General features: G+C 43.0%; 4 protein-coding genes across 4 annotated transcripts; 3 read left to right on the forward strand and 1 right to left on the reverse strand.

Moving 5' to 3' along the window:
* Window positions 1-46: 46 nt before the first annotated feature.
* LOC9649532 lies at window positions 47-584 on the forward strand. The gene is made up of 3 exons (XM_024681450.1): window positions 47-82; window positions 139-425; window positions 509-584. Exons 1-3 carry the CDS (start codon window positions 47-49, stop codon window positions 582-584), a joined length of 399 nt encoding a protein of 132 aa, XP_024537218.1.
* A 1,697-nt stretch (window positions 585-2,281) lies between these two features.
* LOC112348656 (tapetum-specific protein A9-like) lies at window positions 2,282-2,769 on the forward strand. The gene is made up of 2 exons (XM_024681591.1): window positions 2,282-2,584; window positions 2,647-2,769. Exons 1-2 carry the CDS (start codon window positions 2,293-2,295, stop codon window positions 2,661-2,663), a joined length of 309 nt encoding a protein of 102 aa, XP_024537359.1. The 5' UTR covers window positions 2,282-2,292; the 3' UTR covers window positions 2,664-2,769.
* A 1,697-nt stretch (window positions 2,770-4,466) lies between these two features.
* LOC9649158 lies at window positions 4,467-5,282 on the forward strand. Its single transcript, XM_024681451.1, has 3 exons — window positions 4,467-4,559; window positions 4,763-5,087; window positions 5,150-5,282. Exons 1-3 carry the CDS (start codon window positions 4,467-4,469, stop codon window positions 5,164-5,166), a joined length of 435 nt encoding a protein of 144 aa, XP_024537219.1. The 3' UTR covers window positions 5,167-5,282.
* Window positions 5,283-10,015: 4,733 nt separating this feature from the next.
* LOC9649159 (heat shock protein 81-1) lies at window positions 10,016-12,552 on the reverse strand. Its single transcript, XM_002976647.2, has 4 exons — window positions 12,375-12,552; window positions 12,126-12,267; window positions 11,762-12,039; window positions 10,016-11,701 (listed from the first exon to the last, which is right to left on the reverse strand). The coding sequence occupies exons 1-4, from the start codon at window positions 12,507-12,509 to the stop codon at window positions 10,142-10,144; spliced, it is 2,115 nt and encodes a 704-aa protein (XP_002976693.1). The 5' UTR covers window positions 12,510-12,552; the 3' UTR covers window positions 10,016-10,141.
* Window positions 12,553-25,572: the final 13,020 nt, after the last annotated feature.

Here is a 25,572-nt window from a genome sequence, read left to right on the forward strand (position 1 = left end):
CGAATTCATTTCAACTTTGTTGCAAGGCTGACGCGTGAGTGCTTGCATGAAACAGACTGGGACGCATCTGGCGGTGGCGGTGGTGTTGTCTTGCCCAAGAGGCCGACTTTACCTTCAACGTTTTATGTTTTACTCCAGGAGTCGGCTGTGCAGGTGCACGCTACGCTCCTCAGGCATTCCAGCAACAGGCTGTACGAGCTGGCTCCGTCGGATTTCACAGACGACAAGCGGGAATGCTTCTGGGCACGCATGGCTCGAGTGCGCTTCCCGCATGTTGACAACCGAGGGATGTCGAGCAGGGAGTTTGCCGCCACGCTCGCCCGCAGTAGCGCGGGAGAAGATCGCGACTTGGACTATTTGGAGTGCTGGCGGGAGGATGAAACGAGGGACATGTACAGGCTGTTGGCGATGTTCATCCATGATCGGTAAGTAGACTAGTTGTTTGGTTCCTCACTTAGTTGTTTGGTTTTTGGTTCCTCACTTGAGAATCTGTCTTTTGGTTTTCCAGGACACCTGAGATGCACGAAGAACAGATGGAAAAACTGGCCAAAGAAGAAGAGGAAGAAGAGGAAGTTGGGAGGTAAGACTTTCGACTGGCAAGACAAGCAGTTCTTCCAAATGAATGACGGCAAGCCTGTGATCGAATCCAAACAACAATGTGATGTGAGTTGCCGTGAAGAAAAAAGCAAGTACCTTTCCAAATGTTGCGGAAGCATTTCTTGGTCCGTGATCTTCTGTCGAGGCTGGCGAAGCTTTGGACCGCCACAGTTATCTTGGTCTCCAAGGCCTTCATCTTGTCTACGACGTCGGCTTCGCGCCTCTAGCGTCCAAGTTGCGAAGAAGCCTGCGCTTTCGTTCCAGCTCCGTAACAGACCTGAGAAGAAGAAAGCACAGAGAATAAGAGCTTGGTTCCAGATCGAAAGTAGAAGCATTACCTTGACCTGTTCATACAATTTCGTAAAGTCTATCCAAAGTTCCAGCGTGACTCCCGGCCTCGATGTCAAATCCACTGGGCGAGCTCAGAACCAATGCCCGAGCGAAAGAGCGCTCAGCAATCGGGACCAATGATCCGAGATGCACGATCATCGAACAAAGAATCAAACTCAACCTTATGAAACCATAGTTCCTTAACCTCTCTTGAGCTGGACTTCGCCCGCCTCCAGTCCCACCACTGCACTCCACTGGAGCTCGCGGCGCCTCCTCCACCTCACTGTTCTCGGTCGATCCTATTGATTCTGCCGTATGAGTTGTAATCGCGCAATCTATGAGTGGAGCTCGTCGGAAGCTCTGAACTGGTCTTGAATATCCGGGACTTGCTGGAGCTGGACGTCGTTAAGTAGAACTTCCGTTTAGGCCATCTTTCTTTCGCGTAATTTATCCCCATGGTGCTGCTTTGTCGATCACATCCACGCCAGTTGTCGAAGAATACATGTGTGATGCCTTTGATGTACGCTTTACAAGCTTTGTCTAGGAAGAACAGGGACCTTGGGCGCTTGTCAGCATAAAGCATAACATCCGCTTCACGTTCAGGATGCTCTTGAAGTATCATGACGAGGAGGCTCTGTTGCAGTTTCCAAGGTAGTATAAGAATCGTGCTAATATCTGGTTTCGAAAGAATAGCCATTTAGATGAATTATGTGAGAAATGGAGCTCATTATTCTAGAAGATTTGCCTAGAGCCATACAACTAGGACCTTTGGGTTGGGGGTTCGAATCCCCCGAGTGGCGTCTTTGCCTCGTGTTGCATGGCAGCCCCTTTTGCAGCTTTGGCATACAGGGGACTGTAGCCTACCGACACACGCAACATTCACATTTACTAAATGTATAGATACGTTGTAAGAACGTATTTTCTGCAGGTATGGGGTCCCGAGGTCGACTCTCGGAACGCCCTCCATTCCAGTCTACGGAAGCTCAAGACTAAATACACTACAAGACGAGCTCTCTCGATCATGTTAAACACGAATTGGAACCGACATGAATTGGAACTCTACCCCTTCTGTGACCTTTCGCAGCACGTCAACCTGGTGGCACACGGAGTGGTGATCCTGCTGGAGCTACGTGTACTTCGCGCTGAGCTGCTCAAAGTCGAGCGAGCTCTCCGGAGCCTCGAGCTGCTGAGCTTGCCAAAGATCAAAGAACATAACTCTAAAACTTGTATTTTTAAAATCTTCATATGCGATAAAAGTCCATTACTTTGATCACAATGTAGCTCGTTTTGTCAAACCAACTCACATGTTTTTACTTGTTAGCTAAGAACTAGGATTCCTTGCTACTACCTCTGGAGTTGCCTCTAATGGATTCTAAAGCACTACAGCTTCTTATCCTCAGCTTGGTTTCAATTGTCCATTTCCCCAACTGCGGGACTTCTCAGTGCGATCGAGCTCATCTTCTCAAAGAATGCGTCCCGTGTGTGGCATCTGGCACTGTTCTTGAGCATCCAGACGTCAATTGTTGCAAAGCAGTGAATGCTCTAGGCCACAACTGCTTGTGTTCACTCATTGTTTCTTCTACTGGTGTTCTTGCCAAAGAAACAATGAAGAGATATGTAGAGTCCTGTCAAGTAGTGCTCCCAGAGGATTACCAATGTGAGTTCAATGATCAAAGTGTTTGTAGTTACTAAAATTTATTATGCTATTGTTCTTTGCAGGTGAAGGCATCATGTAATGTAAGTATGGATACATGTAAACTTTCTAGTTATATACGTATTTCTATGCAAGTTGAATTTTAATTATAAACTTAAGACCATTTGGTTCACTAGATTTTTAGAAAACTTGCACAGAATTAACTTTTGGCTTTTGTATAAATCTCAAAGAAATTCTCAACATAAAACATCAATTCATCAATCCATTTTTTAATGGCAACTTCAGTCGTGTTTTGCTTCGTTCTCTGCACCTTTCTGGTTCAAGTCAGTGTGGGTTTGCTTGTACAATATGGCTCCACCACAGTCGGGAATGGCAACTTCGTCTCATTGAGCAGCACCAGTTCAGCCCCTACAGTTGACATTGAAGGATTTGGGAAGAATGGCACTACTCGTCTCTTCTCTGTGGTCATGGCAGATCAAAAGGCATTGGTAGCGTCAAATAAAGTTTATCCCTACATCAACTTTTGGATTGCAAACATTCCAGCCGGCAGCACTGGTAAGTAATATATATTTTGGTTTACAAAACTTTACAAATCATGGTGGCTTGGTACAGGAGCTGTGAAGGACAGCATTTTGGAGCCTTATGTATCTCCTTCCAACACCAGCAAGAACATTCCATACCCAAATCCATTCAATGCAAGGAACCACACGTATGATTTCGTGCTTGTACCACAGAGGAATCCCTTGGTGAAGCCCATGGATAGTCGACTTGTCAACTCACTGGCTGATATCATCCAGCAATACCACTGCGGAAGCCCTCTCCAAACGGTCTCCTTTACGACATCACTCCATTGATGTTATTTTGATATTGATATAAGAGGCATGACTCAATGAGTTGAAAGTACTGAGTGATTCTAGAATTTCCATTTATGGAAAAAGGCCATCTTTCTTTCGCGAAGTTTATCCTCATGTCCACGCCAGGAGTGCATTCTATGTGTTGTAATTGTGCAATCTGCGAGTGGATCTCATCGGAAGCTCTGAACTGGTTTTGAATATCCGGGCCTTGCTGGAGCTGGACGTCGTTAAGTAGAAGTTTTAGCCCCATGGGCTTTGTTGATCAAATCCACGCCAGGAGTGCATTCCATAAACGTCTCTTCTTGTCGAAGAATACATGTGATGCCTTTGATGTAGCCTGCGCTTTCGTTCCAGCTCCGTACCAGACCTGAGAAGAAGAAAGCACAGAGAATAAGAGCTTAGTTCCAGATCGAAAGGAGAAGCATTACCTTGACCTTGACCTGTTCATACAATTTCGTAAAGTCTATCAGCGTGACTACTCCCAGCCTCGATGTCAAATCCACAGGGCGAGCTCAGGGATCTCGGCGACCAATGTCCGAGCGAAAGGACGCTCAGCAACCGGGACGAATGATCCGAGATGCACGATCATCGAACAAAGAAAGAAAAAACTCAAACTTATGAAACCATAGTTTTCTTGAGCTGGTCCAGTCCCACCACTGCACTCACTGGAGCTCGTGGCGCCTCCTCCACCTCACTATTCTCGGTCGATCCAATTGATTCTACAGCGGCCGCATTCTCTTTCCTGGATTGACACTAGAATCCACTCCGCGCTCAAAATTTCCTTTCTAGCGGGAAATATATGTAGAAGCAAGAACTCTACTTAACAATCCACTAACTTTTAAACGGAAACTTTCTCTTAGCAAAAATCGTTCTTAGTGGGTGGAATGGAAAAAGAAATTTAGTTTGTCGACTTCCTCCATCTTGCTCCCCTCGGCATCGTTCCCTTCCTCGAGTGGCGGCATCTCAACGTCGGCGGCATCGCCCCAGCTGGAGACAAGAGAAGACTTGAATATCTATCTATCTGCTGAGCTATGGTCACGAGGGAAGAGCCTTCGATCGTCAATTTTCCTTCGCACTTCGGCCATTTTTGCTATAATAGGCGAAAGACTATAGGCAAAAGTTGGGTTTGGGCATGCAATGTACAGTTGTTTGACTAAGCAAGTTGTAACAACCTAAGAGAGAGTGACAAAGGTTCTTATTTCCTACTGGTCCGAGTAAAATATTTCGCTTGTATTTTTAAAATCTTCATATGTGATAAAAGTCCATTACTTTGATTACAATGTAGCTCGTTTTGTCAAACAATCTCACATGTTTGTATTTGTTATAGGCTTCCTTGCTGCTACCTGTGGAGTTGCCTCTAATGGATTCTAAAGCACTACAGCTTCTTATCCTCAGCTTGGTTTCAATTGGCCATTTCCCCAATTGGGGGACTTCTCAGTGCGATCGAGCTCATCTTCTCAAAGAATGCGTCCCGTGTGTGGCATCTGGCACTGTTCTTGAGCATCCCGACGTCAATTGCTGCAAAGCAGTGAATGTTCTAGGCCACAACTGCTTGTGTTCACTCATTGTTTCTTCTACTGGTGTTCTTGCCAAAGAAACAATGAAGAGATATGTAGAGTCCTGTCAAGTAGTGCTCCCAGAGGATTACCAATGTAAGTTCTATGATCAAAGTGTTTGTAGTCACTAAAATTTGTTATGCTATTGTTCTTTGCAGGTGAAGGCATCATGTAAGGGAAGTTGTGTATGTATTTATATGCAAATACTTTCTAGTTATATACGTATTTATATGCAAGTTTGTTCTTGGTGTTTTCTAATTTCAGCCTATACCATTCTTATTATAAACTTAAGACCATTTGGTTCACTAGAATTTTAGAAAGCTTGCACAATTTATCAAAGGCATGGACGGAATTAACTATGGCCTTTTGTATAAATCAAAGAAATTCTCAACATAAAACATCAATTCCTCAATCCATTTTTTAATGGCAACTTCAGTGGTGTTTTGCTTCGTTCTCTGCTCCTTTCTGATTCAAGTTAGTGTGGGTTTGCTTGTACAATATGGCTCCACCACAGTCGGGAATGGCAACTTCGTCTCATTGAGCAGCACTGATTCTGCCCCTACAGTTGACATTGAAGGCTTTGGGAAGAATGGCACTACTCGTCTCTTCTCGGTGGTCATGGCAGATCAAAAGGCATTGGTAGCGTCAAATAAAGTTTATCCCTACATCAACTTTTGGATTGCAAACATTCCAGCCGGCAGCACTGGTAAGTAATATATATTTTGGTCTACAAATCTTTACAAATCATGGTGGCTTGGTACAGGAGCTGTGAAGGGCAGCATTTTGGAGCCTTATGTATCTCCTTCCAACACCAGCAAGAACATTCCATACCCAAATCCATTCAATGCAAGGAACCACACGTATGATTTCGTGCTTGTACCACAGAGGAATCCCTTGGTGAAGCCCATGGATAGTCGACTTGTCAACTCACTGGCTGACATCATTCAGCAGTACCACTGTGGAAGCCCTCTCCAAACCGTCTCCTTTACGACATCACTCTATTGATGTTATTTTGATATTGATATAAAAGGCACGACTCAATGAAATGAAAGATTTTTTTATTAAGACCAATCAAAGAATAGATGCGATCTTTGCTCGTGCGGGTAGACAAGTGTTAGACAACAAGCCCGAGCTTCCATGTAGCTACCACCAGATTTCTATGTCAGTCTACCGCTCTTAGATTCCACCTTTGGATCGCTGACGAAATTTATCCCCATGGTGCTGCTTTGTTGATCACATCCACGCCAGGAGTGCATTCCATAAACGTCTCTTCATGTCGAAGAATACATGTGTGATGCCTTTGATGTACGCATTACAAGCTTTGTCTAGGAAGAACAGGGACATTGGGTGCTTGTCAGCATAAAGCATAACATCGGCTTCACGTTCAGGATGCTCTTGAAGTATCATGACGAGGAGGCTCTGTTGCAGTTTCCAAGGTAGTATAAGAATCGTGCTAATATCTGGTTTCGACCATTTAGATGAATTATGTGAGAAATGGAGCTCATTATTCTAGAAGATTTCCATACAACTAGGACCTTTGGGTTGGGGGTTCGAATCCCCCGAGTGGCGTCTTTGCCTCGTGTTGCATGGCAGCACCTTTTGCAGCTTTGGCATACAGGGGACTGTAGCCTACCGACACACGCAACATTCACATTTACTAAATGTACAGATACGTTGTAAGAACGTATTTTCTGCAGGTATGGGGTCCCGAGGTTGACTCTCGGAGCCCTCCATTCCAGTCTACGGATGCTCAAGACTAAATACACTACAAGACGAGCTCTCTCGACCATGTTAAACACGAATTTGAACCAACATGAATTGGAACTCTACCCCTTCTGTGAACAAATGGATATGGCCTTTCACCTTGATCTTGAAGATCCGGGAATTGCTGGAGCAGCACGTCTCGCTGGTGGCACACGGAGTGGTGATCCTGCTGGAGCTACGTGTACTTCGCGCTGAGCTGCTCAAAGTCGAGCGAGCTCTCGGGAGCCTCGAGCTGCTGAGCTTGCCAAAGATCAAAGAACAAAACTCTAGAACTTGTTCCAGAAAAATCAAAGAACTACAGGGACGAGATGAGCGCTTCCTTTGGCTGGATCACGGTCTGCTTCCTAGCACGCGTTGTTGGATCTCAGGGATTCTTCCGGGCTTTCTTCGTGCAGCTCCTTTGAAACTTTGATCCTCTGGAGCCAGACGATTCACCGATGGAAAACTTGGACGGTTGGAAGGCTTTCAAAGAGATTGCGAGCACACTCGAAACGATCCAGTGGAACTCTGGATCTCACCAACGAGATTGGTCAAGTTCTAAACCTCCAATGCCGCAGCCGCACAGCGAGCTAAGAGTTCGCCATGTTTAATCTTATTTTGTGTAGGGTGTAGATCCTCCTTTTCGAGGTGGAGCTGCGCTGGATGGCTGCACAGTGAACACGGCATCCATATTCGCGGAAGAGCCGATTGTGGAATTGGCTCCTCCCATCCTCTACCCCCCAAGTATTGAAAGATTTGCTGACATCTTCCCAGATCTAAGGATGTTCCTTCCTTTGGGTATTGATTGACTTGATGGATATAGAATCTCACTCTAGGTACGACTTTGTCAAAGCCATAAAATCCTCAAGCAGCTATGATATTGATTTTGTTTTGCACACATCTGACATGAGGCTTCAGCGCGCGTTTTTTTTTTCCGAAGCCTTCCTCTAGGGATTGTTTATCACCAAAGAGACCATATCTTCTTCTGTGTACCTCCACAGCACCCAACCATTTTGAGTTCGCCATTGGAATGCTTGATGGCGAAAATGAGATAGTGCTTAAACACCATTAATGTCTGATCGGCACCTCAAATACAAGCAAAGACCTCGAGGATCCCACATTACGTTTGCTATACTGTGTTTCGTGCTCCAAAAATCGATCCAACAGTTCAAGAGGTCCAAAGCTATATAACTCTGCCAATTTTCTCGTCAAGGCATATAGACATATACATATGTGATCCCAAGGGCGTATGTATACCTTTCTTGCTCCATGATGGAACTATAAGAAAGGAGAACTTGGCAACAAATGCGTGTACTTTTGGAGACAGCCTCAGGCAAGTGGATAGAAAAGAAATAAGAAAGGTGGCGATGCGCAACCGATGATCATCCCTTGATTTAGAAACCGTCCGGGCTCTTGTCTGACTAAGGCTCAGTTGTGGCATCTCTTTAAAGCGCGTGAATATATCTTTCTATCTGCTGAGCTATCATCACGGGGAAAGAGACTTCGATCGGGAATTTTCCTTTGCACGTCGGCCATGTTTGCTATAATAGGCGAAAGACTATAGGCAAAAGATGGGTTTGGGCAGGCAATGTACAGTTGTTCGACTAAGCAAGTTGCAACAAGCTAAGAGAGAGTGACAAGGTTCTTGTTTCTTACTGGTCCTAGTAAAATATTTCTCTTGTATTTTTAAAATCTTCATATGCGATAAAAGTCCATTACTTTGATCACAATGTAGCTCGTTTTGTCAAACCAACTCACATGTTTTTACTTGTTATAGGCTCGCTTGCTGCTATCTGTAGAGTTGCTTCTAATGGATTCTAAAGCTCTACAGCTTCTTGTCCTCAGCTTGGTTTCAATTGTCTATTTCCCCAATTGTGGGACTTCTCAGTGCGATCGAGCTCATCTTCTCAAAGAATGCGTCCCGTGTGTGGCATCTGGCACTGTTCTTGAGCATCCAGACGTCAATTGTTGCAAAGCAGTGAATGTTCTAGGCCACAATTGCTTGTGTTCACTCATTGTTTCGTCTACTGGTGTTCTTGCCAAAGAAACAATGAAGAGATATGTAGAGTCCTGTCAAGTAGTGCTCCCAGAGGAGTACCAATGTAAGTTCAATGATCAAAGTGTTTGTAGTCACTAAAATTTGTTATGCTATTGTTCTTTGCAGGTGAAGGCATCATGTAATATATGTATGTATACATATATACTTTCTAGTTATATACGTATTTCTATGCAAGTTGAAATTTCCACCTGTACCATTCTTATTATAAACTAAGACCATTTGGTTCACTAGATTTTTAGAAAACTTGCACAATTTATCAAAGGCATGGACAAAATTAACTATGGCCTTTTGTATAAATATCAAAACGATTCTCAACATAAAACATCAATTCATCAATCCATTTTTAATGGCAGCTTCAGTGGTGTTTTGCTTCGTTCTCTGCTCCTTTCTGATTCATGTTAGTGTGGGTTTGCTTGTACAATATGGCTCCACCACAGTCGGGAATGGCAACTTCGTCTCATTGAGCAGCACCAGTTCAGCCCCTACAGTTGACATTGAAGGATTTGGGAAGAATGGCACTACTCGTCTCTTCTCTGTGGTCATGGCAGATCAAAAGGCATTGGTAGCGTCAAATAAAGTTTATCCCTACATCAACTTTTGGATTGCAAACATTCCAGCCGGCAGCACTGGTAAGTAATATATATTTTGGTTTACAAAACTTTACAAATCATGGTGGCTTGGTACAGGAGCTGTGAAGGACAGCATTTTGGAGCCTTATGTATCTCCTTCCAACACCAGCAAGAACATTCCATACCCAAATCCATTCAATGCAAGGAACCACACGTATGATTTCGTGCTTGTACCACAGAGGAATCCCTTGGTGAAGCCCATGGATAGTCGACTTGTCAACTCACTGGCTGATATCATCCAGCAATACCACTGCGGAAGCCCTCTCCAAACGGTCTCCTTTACGACATCACTCCATTGATGTTATTTTGATATTGATATAAGAGGCACGACTCAATGAAATGAAAGATTTTTTTCTGAAAACCAATCAAAGAATCGATGCGATCTTTGCTCGTGCGGGTAGACTAGTGTTAGATAACAAGCCATGTAGCTACCACCAGAATTCTATGTCAGTCCACCGCGGCCGCATTCTCTTTCCTGGATTGACAAGATTCCACCTTTGGATCGCTGCCGGGTAAATTTCCGGGAGACCAAAGAAAATTTGGTCTCCCGCCCAAAATGTTCTTTCTAGCGGGAAATATATGTAGGGCTAAGATTTGAAAATATAAACTGGATTGGAGAAATCCACTTAACAATCCATTAACTTTTAAACGAAACCTTTCTCTAAACAAAAATCGTTCTTAGTGGGTGGAATGGAAAAAAAAAAATTAGCGTGCGTTGTTTAGTCGACTTCCTCCATCTTGCTCCCCTCGGCGTCGTTCCCTTCCTCGAGCGGCGGCATCTCAACATCGGCGGCATCGCCACTCACATCATCGTCGATGCTCAGCCCCAGCTTGAGCATGCGATGGATCCTGGATCCAAAAGTGTTGGGATCATCCAGGCTGAATCCCGACGTGAGCAGCGCCGTCTCGAACAGCAGCAGCACCAGATCCTTCACCGCCTTGTCATTCTTGTCCGCGTCCGCCCGCTTCCTCAGCTCCTCCATGATCGTGTTGTCCGGATTGATCTCCATCGTCTTCTTCGAGCTCATGTAGCTCGACATGGAGCTGTCCCGGAGCGCCTGAGCCTTCATGATCCTCTCCATGTTGGCGGTCCAGCCATACTCGCCGGTAACCAGGCAGCACGGCGAATCCACAATCCTGTCCGAGACCACCACCTTCTCAACCTTCTCGCCCAGGATATCCTTCACCACCTTGCACAGCCCCTCAAACGCCGCCTTCTTCTCCTCGAACTTCTTCTTCTCGTCGTCGGTGTCCTCGAGCTTCAATCCCTCCTTGGTGGCCGAGACGAGCTTCTTGCCATCGTACTCCTTGAGCTGCCCCACTGCGTACTCGTCGATCGCGTCCACCATATAGAGAACCTCGTACCCCTTGCGCTTGAGCCTCTCCAGGAAGGGAGAGTTCTCCACCGCCTTCTTGCTTTCGCCGGTGATGTAGAAGATGTCCTTCTGGTTCTCCTTCATCCGGGTCACGTAGTCCTTGAGACTCGTCATCTCGTCGCCGCTCTTGGTCGAGTGGTAGCGCAGCAAGTCGGCCAGCTTCTGCCGGTTCTGGCTGTCCTCGTGGATCCCCAGCTTGATGTTCTTCGCGAAGGCCTCGTAGAACTTGTTGTAGTCCTCCTTGTTCTCTGCGATCTCGGCGAACATCTCCAGGCACTTTTTCACCAGGTTCTTCCGGATCACCTTCAGGATCTTGTTCTGCTGGAGCATCTCGCGGGAGATGTTGAGCGGCAAGTCGTTCGAGTCCACCACGCCCTTGACGAAGGCCAGGTACTCGGGGATAATCTCCTCGCAGTTGTCCATGATGAACACCCGCCTCACGTAGAGCTTGATGTTGTTGAGCTTCTTCCTCGTGTCGAAGAGATCAAAGGGAGCCCTCTTGGGAACGAAGAGGATGGCCCGGAACTCTAGCTGCCCCTCCACGGCGAAGTGCTTCACCGCGAGATGGTCCTCCCAGTCGTTGGTCAGGCTCTTGTAGAAGGCCCCATACTCCTCCTTGGTGATCTCATCGGTCTTCCTCATCCAGATGGGCTTCTGAGTGTTTACGTGGCTCCACTCGTGAGACACCTCCTTCACCGTCTTCTTCTTCTTCTTTTCCTTCTCCTTCTCTTCATCGACCTCCTCGATCTTCCCCTCCTCGTCATCCTTCTTCTCCTCTTCCTCCTCGTCGTCCGAGATCTCCTTGTCAGTAGTCTTCTCGATCCAGACGGAGATGGGATAGCTGATAAATTCGGAGTGCTTCTTGATGAGATCCTTGAGCTTCCTCTCTTCAAGGTATTCAAGCTGTGCCAACCAAAATCAGAGTAACTACTTGTTTCACATCGATGAAATAGAAACGCCTACCTGGTCTTCCTTGAGATAGAGAACAATCTTGGTTCCACGACCCAGCCTCTCAGTGGTATCGCGAGTCACAGTGAAAGAACCACCGGCCTCAGACTCCCAGATGTACTGCTCGTCATCGTTGTGCTTGGTCGTCACGACAACCTTCTCGGCCACCAGGTACGCCGAGTAGAACCCAACACCAAACTGACCAATCATCGACACATCGGCGCCGGCAGCCAGAGCCTCCATGAACTCCTTCGTGCCAGACCGGGCGATGGTACCCAGATTGTTCACGAGATCTAACAAAACAAGCTCGAGTCAGACAAAAATCTAGAAGAAAAGATCTTAGTCTAGAAATCTGGAATTTCTAGAATCTCAAACTCACCGGACTTTGTCATCCCGATGCCGCTATCGATGATGCTCAGGGTCTTGCTCGCCTTGTCCGGAACGATGTGGATGAAAAGCTCCGGCTGGCTCTCGAGCTTGCTCTTGTCAGTCAGCCCTTCGAACCGAATCTTGTCGAGAGCCTGGAAATCGCAGAAAGAACGCAAAGATCGGTGAGAAATCGCAGAAAGAAGGCAAAGATCGATGAGAATCGCAGTGAAATATCGCCGAACGAGCATCTAACACTCACATCCGAGGCATTGCTGATGAGCTCCCGCAAGAAGATCTCCTTGTTGCTGTAGAAGGTGTTGATGATGAGACTGAGAAGCTGGTTGATCTCCGCCTGGAAGGCAAAGCGCTCGACATCGCTATCGCTTTCCGCCATTGCTCACAAAGCCAAACTGCGACCTCGGCACAAATAACCCTAGCTATATACCAAAGCCGTCCAGTTCTTCTAGAGCCTTCTACAGAGAATATGCCTTACGGGCGCCGGAGGATATTCTAAGGAAAGTTTCCCGCCGTTTTTTGGCGGGACCGTTGACTTGGCTAGTCAAGGGTGGTCAAGATCTCTGTTTGAATGAGAATTTCTCACGCACAAAATTCTGGGCTGTATGGATCAAGCATCAATTGGAACTCCCAAGATCTCACCCATTTCGATCATCCAATTTGGTCCCTCTCACCCCAAATTCTGGCCTGTCTGGATCAAGCATGAATTGGAACTCCCAAGAATTCATGAAAAGTGAAGATCATTGCCATTTTCTTTAGTCAATGGTGGCCAAGGTCTTTGTTTGAATGAATTGGGCGAGATCTTAATTGATGCTTAATCGAAAGCCCAGAATTTGAGCGTGAGAGCGTTCAAATTGGATGATTGAAAAACTGGATGAACGAATGGGAGTTAGACAGCCCAGAATTTGGGCGTAAAGAGCGACAAATTCCTTATCTTCAACGAAAAGATCATGAGAGTTATGGATGGATTTACAGTGTGAAGTGGAAGCTTACAATTTGGGGCTTTCGCAACAGAGAAAGAGAAGTGGATCAAACACTAAACATCCTTAATTGGAATAACATTTCAAGGATGCGCTTGGCTTCTCTGGATACAATCGAAGTGCCCAGGGAGACGAATTTTACACTTACTGGAGTATGCCTTGATCACTCTATTAGCATTCTTCCCTTTGGTAGCAACCAGCATGCTACACAGGCAATCCAAGCTGAGGAGCTTGACGGCCTTGCAGCACGATGCGTCTGGGCTGTTCTTCACGGATCCAAACTGGACACAAGGAGCACACGTATCGAAGACTTGTGCGCGATTACACCTCATGGAATGTGCTCCTGGCGTGGATATGATCAACAAGATCATCACAAGCACCAGGGGGATAAACTTCGCGAAAGAAAGATGGCCTTTTTCCATTTTGGAAGCTAGAATCACACTTTCTCACTACTGCTGCGATCTCGATTCTTTTTCTTATAAAGCTAGGGATGGATGTTTGCTTCGTGCTGCCGCAATGATTCAGCTTTACACGATCAACATAAACGCGTCGTGAATCGATCACTTCAAGAACACTTCAAGCAAAGCAGTGCTGTCATGAGCTCGCTACGAGCTAGCAAATTAGAAATCAGCTGGTAGCTACATGGAAGCTCGGGGTTGGGGATACTCCCAAATAACTTACCTTGTCCAACACTTGTCCACCCGTTATCTTGATAACAAAAATCTTTCATTTTATTGAGTCATGCCTTTTATATCAATAAAAGCAATAACATCAATAGAGTGAGGTTGTGAAGGAGACGGTTTGAAGAGGGCTTCCACAATGGTATTGCTGAATGATATCAGCCAGTGAGTTGACAAGTCGACTATCCATGGGCTTCACCAAGGGATTCCTCTGTGGTACAAGCACGAAATCATACGTGTGGTTCCTTGCATTGAATGGATTTGGGTATGGAATGTTCTTGCTGGTGTTGGAAGGAGATACATAAGGCTCCAAAATGCTGCCCTTCACAGCTCCTGTACCAAGCCACCATGATTTGTAAAGTTTTGTAAACCAAAATATATATTACTTACCAGTGCTGCCGGCTGGAATGTTTGCAACCCAAAAGTTGATGTAGGGGTAAACTTTATTTGACGCTACCAATGCCTTTTGATCTGCCATGACCACCGAGAAGAGACGAGTAGTGCCATTCTTCCCAAATCCTTCAATGTCAACTGTAGGGGCAGAATCGGTGCTGCTCAATGAGACGAAGTTGCCATTCCCGACTGTGGTGGAACCATATTGTACAAGCAAACCCACACTAACTTGAACCAGAAAGAAGCAGAGAACGAAGCAAAACACCACTGAAATTGCCATTAAAAAATGGATTGATGGATTGATGTTTTATTTCTTTGATATTTATACAAAAGGCCATAGTTAATTCCGTCCATGCCTTTGATAAATTGTGCAAGTTTTCTAAAAATCTAGTGAACCAAATGGTCCTAAGTTTATAATAAGAATGGTATAGGTTGAAATTAGAAAACACCAAGAACAAACTTGCATATAAATATATAACTAGAAAGTATTTGCATATAAATACGTACATAACTTCCTGATGACTTCACCTGCAAAGAACTAGTGACTACAAACACTTTGATCATTGAACGTACATTGATTATCCTCTGGGAGTACTACTTGACAAGACTCCACATATCTCTTCATTGTTTCTTTTGCAAACAAGAGAAGAAACAATGAGTGAACACAAGCGATTGGGGCCTAGAACATTCACTGCTTTGTAACAATTTACGTCTGGATGCTCAAGAACAGTGCCAGATGCCACACACGGGACGCATTCTTTGAGAAGATGAGCTCGATTGCACTGAGAAGTCCCATAATTGGGGAAATGGCCAATTGAACCAAGCTGAGGACAAGAAGCTGTAGTGCTTTAGAATCCATTAGAGGCAACTCCATAGGTAGCAGCAAGGAAGCCTAATTCTTAGCTAACAAGTAAAAACATGTGAGTTGGATTGACAAAACGAGCTACATTGTGAACAAAGTAATGGACTTTTATCGCATATGAAGAATTTAAGCATACAAGGGAAATATTTTACTAGGGCCAGTAAGAAACAAGATCCTTACTTGCTTAGTCGAAGAACTGTACATTGCCTGCTCAAACCCAGCTTTGCATATAGTCTTTTGCCTATTAGCCAAATTGTGAAGGAAAATTAACAATCAGAGTCTCTTCCCCCATGACAATAGCTCAGCAGATAGATATTCACACATTAATGGTGTTAAGCATTATGTCATTTTCACCATCAAGCATTCCAGTGGCAAGCTCAAATGGTTGGGTGTTGTGGAGGTATATAGATACAGCAAGTATATATAATGCTAAGAATTAGTAGTTGATCATTAGGGAACAAATAATTAACATTTATTATGCCTAACCATATACCAAATGTAGTCTCCCGACAGGATTGTGTGAATACTTTTACTATCAGTGAAAACATTGATTGGTTGCTCAATGTCTTGCCACAAAACAAAATTAAAACTAAAATCAAATCCTCAAATTCAAAGAACTTACAAAAGCTAGTATATATAAAATAGTGTCTTCAACTGATTCAATCTTCCTCTTTTTACTATTTGTATCACCAATAGTAATCCACTTATATTGCTTTATAATTATTGCAGAAACACTGTTGGAAATGTATTAGTATTAGCAATCTACTATGATTTGTTGTGAATTATCACAAAACTTACTTCTACCCATGAGACTTGAGCTAGTTGATTAATTTGTCTCCCCTGGATCAGTATGTCATCATAATCATGCTAAGATCAATTGCATGTTGGACACCTTTAAAAAAAAGAAAAGGAGACTTTAGAAAAAATAAAATAAAAGTGCATACCTCATCCTCCTTCTTCTAAGTGTAACCTAAGCTATAAAATGTGGCCATTTACAATGTTACACCATAATATTTACCTCCAACAAGAATTGTGATGTGCTACACTTCACCATGAAAAACTCAATAGTAACTTGATCTAGTTATTGCTACTTTAGTGCCCCAAAGATGGGAAGTAGAAAACTTAAATATGTGTGGCTGAAGAAGAAGAATAAATTGAATCCTAGAATGCAAAAAACCCTAAATTTGTTTTTGAGGGAAGTTTCTCAAATACATTTGAAGTTTCCCACCCATGAAGCTAAAGTTTCCTTTCAAGAGGCATATATTCCTGTTGGGAAGTATAAAACAAATATTTCCTGTTAGGAAGATATTTTTCCCATTAGGAGATTTTTTTATCGGGAAAATGTGTATCTATTAGAGTATATTAATTGTTTATATAAATAAGGTTTGAAAATTTTTCTTTCTTTATATTTTATAACTACTATGGTAAATCACTTTGTTAGATATAAGGACTTAATAGTTCTCACATCTACATTGTTCAAATACAAAAAAGAACATGCTAGAGATTGCAAAGAAAGGCTAAGATACTTAACAGCCAATTTAGTAGTTCACTCTTATGAATGTGTTATCGAAGAGTCAGGATGAAACAAAAGAAATAATGTTGGGTGCAAATAATATTTATAATTTAGTCAAAAACAATAATCTTGAAGAACATTTAGGCCCATCAGGAAACATATCTTTTCCAATCTAAATTAGATGAAGAAATAACAAACTTGCAAAGTCAATTAAGATTAAATTGTTATAAAAATATAACTTTATCTTACCTTTTACAATATATTATCTTTATAGGTGTATAGTAAATGCCCTTATGACCTTGAGGTTCACTTGGGCATTCATGAAAAAAGTTTATGCTAAAGTTGTTCACGAGAGGAAGGTTGATTATAAAATTCTAAAAGCATGGACCATTATTCCTGTTAATTGTAATAGAAAAAGACTTTTGGAAGTGGTTAATGAGGAAAACACGCAATAGAGCTATAATAACAATATTAACTTGAAGTTAGTCAATAAGGAAAACATGCAATAAAGCCATAATAATAGTGTCGAGTTAGAGTTGGGCAACCTTTCCATCATGTTCATAGTTGATGAGTGTGCCAAAGTTGTGTAACATCTTTCGAATGGATCTAGCACTTCAACATTAAATCCATATTAACTTTTCTAAAACATTGCAATTGATTCTTCTGAAACACAAAGAAGTAAAGTTCTTGGACCAAGTGTCAAAGTGATTAAGACGTAGTGTTTTCCAAAAAAAAATTGAAGTGTTATTATCTGCAAAAATTACATACTTTCCTAATATAAGTTTATTATTCCTACCAAGGAACTTCCTATTGAACTTAGCTCTCATTGGTGTTTCTAATAAGTAACTTTTCATTAGACTTTGTTCCTGACAAATAACTTTCTATTAGGTTTTTTTATTAATAATATTTTCATTTGGCAACCTCCCACTGGACTTGTTCCCAATGGTGTTCCTAATGGACCTCATTGCATTAGCAATGCATTTGAAGCCCACCCGAATAAACAAGGTTTTTTATAAAATTGTTTCATTTTTTAAATAGATCTTCTGTTAGGAATATTTGATGATTAAGGCTATTGTTTAAACCCATGTTGCAATTGCTTGAAGAAGCTATGAGGTAAGAGGGAAGGCTCTCAATCTCATCCCTCATATCTACTAATTTAAGAGAAATGAAAAAACCAATTTGAGAACAACTATAATTTGATTCCAAGGAGTTATATCAATTCTAAACTTTTATAGTATGAGATGATGGAGGAAATTGTGCATGGCCTTAGCTACTCAAGGATGCACTTTTATTGAGAGCCACGTAAACACAAATAGTCAAATGTTTACAAATTAAAGGACCCATAGAAGATTTACCAACAATTAAAGAATCAACATGAAAGCAAATGAGCTTAGATGGGGCATAAGCTATGGTATAACAATTTTTTAACAGTTGACTTAATGGGCTTCACAACACAATACAATGAAAGCATTGCATTTATTTGATCCAAAGTTAATGGAGAAGTAAAAACTTTGTGGCATTTAGATGGTTATTATTGTTTTTTATTGTTGTCACTACTCTTTACTATCTCAAAATATAGGGTATATGAATTTCCAAAATTGTCCACATGATCATCGATAGTAGCATAAGATTAATAGCTAGCCACTACCTTTCAACATTGAAAGTTGATTTAATCATTTGTAACATATACACAGCATGGTATGGCATCTAAAAAACTCCATAGTGACTTTGCAGAAAAGTTCAACCTTATTGAAGTGGATATAAATGAATTCTAAGGAGAGTGAAGATTCATTTAAAGTAAAAATGTCCATTGTACTAGCGGATTGAGCAACTTTGGAAAAACATCTTTGACAAGGTTGCTATTAATATTTTCATCTTATTTATATTGTTATATTTAAAAAATTATTTTTAGAATTATTTTTATATAAAAATTTATTCAGCTTGAAAGCTTTCAATAAGTGGTTTTACACACATTCAACCATAATGGAATAGAAGGGTGTTCTTGATTGGGGAAGTGATACATATATACAAAGTTTGTATGTTGCATTGTCTTAGACTTAGAAAAGGAGTTTAACATCTTTGTGGAGTGTCATAACCTCCATAAACTCCATGCTAATAGAAAGTTAATTACTCCTCATTCATCATGGCAATCTAATACAAGTTTCAAACCAACAGAAAATCATTAATTGATATAAAAATTGTGGCTGACATACTTGTTTCTCACATATTGGTAGCCCTTGAAGCAAACAAGGACATAATGCACTTGGACATAACAAAGATATTTCCACCAAATGATTTTCCACTCCCATAGGTAATTCAGTTGTCTCACGGACAACTATAGTACTATTGCAGGATTTTTGTTATTTACATGATAAAGCACAGAAGGATGCTGTGCTAGATGCCATAGGGGAATAAACATGCGAGATTCTACTGAATATTCTCCATTCTAAGATATCAATCCCTAAAGGAAGCCTTTGGAAAAATAAAAAACACGCAGATGTGTGCAAAACAAAATCAATATCACTGATGCTGCTTGAGAGTTTTGGCTGGCTGGCGTGTTTGACAGTCGTGAGTGTATTCACCAAGTCAATCAATACCCAAAGGAAGGAGCATCTTTACATTTGGGAAGACGACATGGATAGTTCCAGGAGTGGAGGGATCGGAGGAACCAGTTCCATATCCAGGCCCAATCGGCTCTAATATGGACGCAGTGTTCACTGTTTAATCCAGCGCCCTCGAAAAGGTGGAGGTAATCACGCAGTACACCCTAAATAAAATAAGATTACGTGTTGGCGAACTCTCATTGGGCTTGGACACCGCTCTGGATCGTTTCGAGTGTGCTCGCAATCTCTTTGGAAGCCAACCGTCCATGTTTGCCATCGGTGAATCGTCCCGCTTCAGAGGATTGACGAAGAAATCCCGGAAGAATCCTTGGGATCCAACAATGCGAGCTAGGAAGCAGACCGTGATCCAGCAAAAGGAAGTGCTCATCTCGTCCCTATGGCAAGCTCAGCAGCTCAAGGCTCCGGAGCGCTCGCTCGACTTTGAGCAGCTCAGCGCGAAGTACACGTAGCTCCAGCTGGATAACCGTGTGCAACCAGCGAGACGTACTGCTCCAGCAATTCCCAGATCTCCAAGATTAAAGTGAAAGGTCATATCCATTTTATTACAGAAGGGGTAGAGTTCCAATTCATGTAGATTGTAACCCCTCCAATTCGTGTCTACCATGATGGAGAGAGCTCGTTCATTCTCGTTTCGGGACCCCATACCTGCAGAAAATGTGTTCGTACAACGTACTTGTACATTTAGTGAATGTGAATGTTGCTGTGTCGGTAGGCTACAGGCCGCTGTACGCCAAAGTTGCTCCCATGCAACACGAGGCAAAGACGCCACTGGGGGGATTCGACCCCCGACCCAAAGGGAAGGGATCTTGTATGGCTCTAGGCAAATTGAATTACTTCTAGAATAATGAGCTCCATTTCTCTCACATCATTCCGAATGGCTATTTTTTAGAAACCAGATTCCTAATTTGCAACAAACCTTCCTTAGCATGATGCTTCAAGAGCATCCTCAACGTGAAGTGGATGTTATGCTTTATGCTGACAAGCGCCCAATGTCCCTGTTCTTCCTAGACAAAGCTTGTAAAGCGTACATCAAAGGCATCACACATGTATTCTTCGACAAGAGACGTTCACTCCTGGCGTGGATTTGATCAACAAAGCAGCACCATGGAGAAACTTCATGAAAGAAAGATGGCCTAAATGGAAATTCTACTTAATGACGACCAGCTCCAGCAAGTCCCAGAGATTCAACACCAGTTCAAAGCTTCTGATGAGCTCCACTTGCAGATTGCACAATTACAACACATAGAATGCACTCCTGGCGTGGATCTGATCAACAGGATCATCACAAGCAGCACCATGAGGATAAACTTCGCGAAAGAAAGATGGCCTCTTTCCATAAATGGAAATTCTAGAATCACTCAATTCATTGAGTCATGCCTCTTAATATCAATAAAAACAATAAGATCAATGGAGTGAGGTCGTGAACGAGACGGTTTGGAGAGGGCTTCCACAGTGGTATTGCTGGATAATATCAGCCAGTGAGTTGACAAGTCGACTATCCATGGGCTTCACCAAGGGATTCCTCTGTGGTACAAGCACGAAATCATACGTGTGGTTCCTTGCATTGAATGGATTTGGGTATGGAATGTTCTTGCTGGTGTTGGAAGGAGATACATAAGGCTCCAAAATGCTGCCCTTCACAGCTCCTGTACCAAGCCACCATGATTTGTAAAGTTTTGTAAACCAAAATATATATTACTTACCAGTGCTGCCGGCTGGAATGTTTGCAACCCAAAAGTTGATGTAGGGGTAAACTTTATTTGACGCTACCAATGCCTTTTGATCTGCCATGACCACCGAGAAGAGACGAGTAGTGCCATTCTTCCCAAATCCTTCAATGTCAACTGTAGGGGCAGAATCGGTGCTGCTCAATGAGACGAAGTTGCCATTCCCGACTGTGGTGGAACCATATTGTACAAGCAAACCCACACTAACTTGAACCAGAAAGAAGCAGAGAACGAAGCAAAACACCACTGAAATTGCCATTAAAAAATGGATTGATGAATTGATGTTTTATTTCTTTGAGATTTATACAAAAGGCCATAGTTAATTCCGTCCATGCCTTTGATAAATTGTGCAAGTTTTCTAAAAATCTAGTGAACCAAATGGTCTTAAGTTTATAATAAGAATGGTATAGGTTGAAATTAGAAAACACCAAGAACAAACTTGCATATAAATATATAATTAGAAAGTATTTGCATATAAATACATACACAACTTCCCTTACATGATGCCTTCACCTGCAAAGAATAATAGCATAATAAAATTAGTGACTACAAACACTTTGATCATTGAACTTACATTGATAATCTTCTGGGAGCACTACTCCAACACTGCTTGATTGAGAAGGAAATATCTAATTGTAATTGTAAATGTATTAGCAAAAACAGTGACTTCCATTTAACATATCTCTTCATTGTTTCTTTTGCAAAAACACCAGTAGAAGAAGCAATGAGTGAACACAAGCAATTGTGGCCTAGAACATTCACTGCTTTGCAACAATTTACATCTGGATTCTCAAGAACAGTGCCAGATGCCACACGGGACGCATTCTTTGAGAAGATGAGCTCGATCACACTAAGAAGTCCTGCAATTGGGGAAATGGCCAATTGAAACCAAGCTGAGGATAAGAAGCTGTAGTGCTTTAGAATCCATTAGAGGCAACTCCACAGGTAGCAGCAAGGAAGCCTAGTTCTTAGCTAACAAGTAAAGACATGTGAGCTGGTTTGACAGAACGAGCTACATTGTGATCAAAGTAATGGACTTGAAGATTTTAAAAATACAAGCGAAATATTTTACTAGAACCAGTAAGAAACAAGAACCTTGTCACTCTCTCTTAGCTTGTTGCAACTTGCCTAGTCGAAAAACCGTACATTGCCTGCCCAAACCCAGCTTTGCCTATAGTCTTTTGCCTATTATAGCAAACATGGCCGAAGTGCGAAGGAAAATTGACGATCGAAGTTTCTTTCCCCGTGACCATAGCTCATCAGATAGATAGATATTCACGCGCTTTAAAGAGATGCCACAACGGAGCCTTAGTCAGACACGGTTTCTAAATCAAGGGATGATCACGATTAAAGGTTTATCGAAACTTCTCCGGTCAAATGAAATCCACGTAACAAGAAACTGCGGACCGCCACCTTTCTTTTTTCTTTTCTATCCACTTGCCTGAGGCTGTCTCCAAAAGTACACACATTTGTTGCCAAGTTCTCCTTCCTTATAGTTCCATCATGGAGCAAGAAAGGTATACATACGTTCTTGAGATCACATATGTATACGTCTATACGCCTTGACGAGAAAATAGCTGATCCATATTTGGACCCTTGAACTGTTGGATCGATTTTTGGAGCACGAAACACAGTATAGCAAATGTAATGTGGGATCCTCGAGGCCTTTGCTCATATTTGAGGTGCCGAAATCAGACATTGATGGTGTTTAAGCACTATCTCATTTTTGCCATCAAGCATTCCAATGGCGAGCTCAAAATGGTTGGGTGCTGTGGAGGTACACAGAAGAAGATATGGTCTCTTTGGTGATAAACAATCCCTAGTGAGAAAGTATTTGCATATAAATACATACACACCTGCAAAGATGCAAAACAAAATCAATATCAATCGTGGTGCTTGAGGATTTTATGGCTTTGACAAAGTCGTACCTAGGGTGAGTTCTATATCCACCAAGTCAATCAAGGAACGGGAAGATGTCAGCAAATCTTTCAATATTTGGGGGATTTTGGGACATGGATAGTTCCAGGAGTAGAGATTCCACAATCGGCTCTTGGCCGTGTTCACTGTGCAGCCAGATCCTAAGAATTCAGCGCATCCACCTCGAAAAGGAGGAGGTGATCGTACGCAGTCCTGTACACCCTAAACAAAATAAGATTAAACAACGTGTTGGCGAACTCTTAGCTCGCTGTGCGGCTGCGATGACCAATCTTGGCGAGATCCAGAGCTCCGTTTCGAGTGTGCTCGCAATCTCTTTGAAAGTCCAACCGTCCAAGTTTGCCATCGGTGAATCGTCTGGCTCGAGGATCAAAGTTCCAAAGGAGCTGGACGATGAAAGCCCGGAAGAATCCTTGGGATCTAACAACGCGTGCTAGGAAGCAGATCGTGATTCAGCAAAAGGAAGCGCTCATCTCGTCCCTGTAGTTCTTTGAATTTTCTGGAACAAGTTCTAGAGTTTGTTCTTTGATTTTTGGCAAGCTCAGCAGCTCGAGGCTCCGGAGAGCCCGCTCGACTTTGAGCAGCTCAGCGCGAAGTACACGTAGCTCCAGCAGGATCACCACTCCGTGTGCCACCAGCGAGACGTGCTGCTCCAGCAATTCCCGGATCTTCAAGATCAAGGTGAAAGGTCACAGAAGGGGTAGAGTTCCAATTCATGTCGGTTGTAACCCAATTGATGGAGAGAGCTCGTCTTGTAGTGTATCACCACAAACTTATCCGTAGACTGGAATGTGGAGGGCGTTCCGAGGCGTTCGTACAACGTATTTGTACATACATTTAGGTTAGGCTACAGTCCCCTCTACGCCAAAGCTGCAAAAAATGCTGCCATGCCGCCACTCGGGAGATTCGAACCCCCGACCCAAAGGTCCTAGTTGATGGCCTGTATGGCAAACTAATTACTTCTAGAATAATGAGCCCATTTCTCACATCATAGCAACGATTCTTATACTACGTTGGAAACTGCAACAGACCCCCTCCTCGGCATGATGTTTCAAGAGCATCCTGAACGTGAAGTGAATGTTATGCTTTATGCTGACAAGGGCCCAATGTCCTTGTTCTTCCTAGACAAAGCTTGTAAAGCATACATCGAAGGCATTACACATGTAATCTTCGACAAGGGACGTTTATGGAATGCACTCCTGGCGTGGATGTGATCAACAAAGCAGCACCATGGGGATAAACTCCGCGAAATAAAGATGGCCTAAATGGAAGTCTACTTAACGACTGCAAGTCCCCGATCTTCAAGACCAGTTCAGAGCTTCCCACTCGTAGATTGCGCGATTACAACTCATAGAATGAACTCCTGGCGTGGATGTGATCAAGAGGATCATCACAAGCAGCACCATGAGGATAAACTTTGCGAAAAAAAGATGAAGTTCTAGAATCAATAAGTACTTCCAATTCATTGAGTCATGCCTCTTATATCAATAAAAGCAATAACATCAATAGAGTGAGGTCGTGAACGAGACGGTTTGGAGAGGGCTTCCACAGTGGTACTGCTGGATGATATCAGCCAGTGAGTTGACAAGTCGACTATCCATGGGCTTCACCAAGGGATTCCTCTGTGGTACAAGCACGAAATCATACGTGTGGTTCCTTGCATTGAATGGATTTGGGTATGGAATGTTCTTGCTGGTGTTGGAAGGAGATACATAAGGCTCCAAAATGCTGCCCTTTACAGCTCCTGTACCAAGCCACCATTATCACATTTGTAAACCAAAACATATAAGTTGAAGTTACCTGTGCTGCCCGCTGGGATGTTTGCAATCCAAAAGTTGATGTAAGGGTAAACCTTGTTTTGTGCTGACAATGCCTTTTGATCAGCCATAACCACCGAGAACAAACTAACAGTGCCATTCTCACCACACGCTTAAGAAGAGAATATCTCATGTGTGCCTTTGTAGAAAACACCTGGTATCTCTTGAGAAAAGCTTGACGTTCTATAGCAGCACTTACATCCAACGGGGAGTGTCCGATCATCCTCTCAACCAGCTGCATAATCGGCGACCATTCTTGATTAAACAGAATTGCTCGTGGTTCACTAGAGCTTCCATTAAAAGGCTTTCATCTTCGAGCTGGTATGCATCCTTGCTCAGAAAACAATTTCTTTTCTTTTCTTTTATTACCTTAACTCGGCCTGATTGAACTACACCGGACTCCAAAAACCGCCTCTGTAGAACTGCCAGACGTAAAGGGAGGGGACTCCAGGCTGTCTGCGGCTGAAAAATGGACGTGAAGATCATAAAACTTACTGCGAAGTTTTCTTCTACTCCTGGTTTCCTGATTGGATTGGAGGAAAAGCATACGAATACGCGAAGTTCCCAGGCCGACAGGTCCGATGCTGTTCTGAAGTGAAGATAACAAGAATTATGCATGGAGAGAAAACTTGAAAGGCCTTCTTTGTGTTTACTTGGTGTTTGTTCACTGTAGGAATCCGAACCGCGAGAAAAATCTTCTATAGAAACAGGTGCTTGCCTTGAGCCAGAAAATCAAAATAAGCAAACGCAGTCACTGCGCAAAGTTAGACCTGTATATGGATGATCACGAACAGTCGAAGAAGGTTGCTGCTCATTCCAGGATTGGCTGCAGCGCCATTGTTTTCTTGGAGTTCGGGGCCAGGCAGCTTGTGTAAGCTGCTCTTCCAAGTAGTACCACGCGGGTGCCTGCA

The sequence above is a fragment of the Selaginella moellendorffii genome, unplaced genomic scaffold (genome assembly GCF_000143415.4).
Source record: "Selaginella moellendorffii unplaced genomic scaffold, v1.0 SELMOscaffold_31, whole genome shotgun sequence".
In the NCBI taxonomy this organism is placed as follows: Eukaryota; Viridiplantae; Streptophyta; class Lycopodiopsida; order Selaginellales; family Selaginellaceae; genus Selaginella; species Selaginella moellendorffii.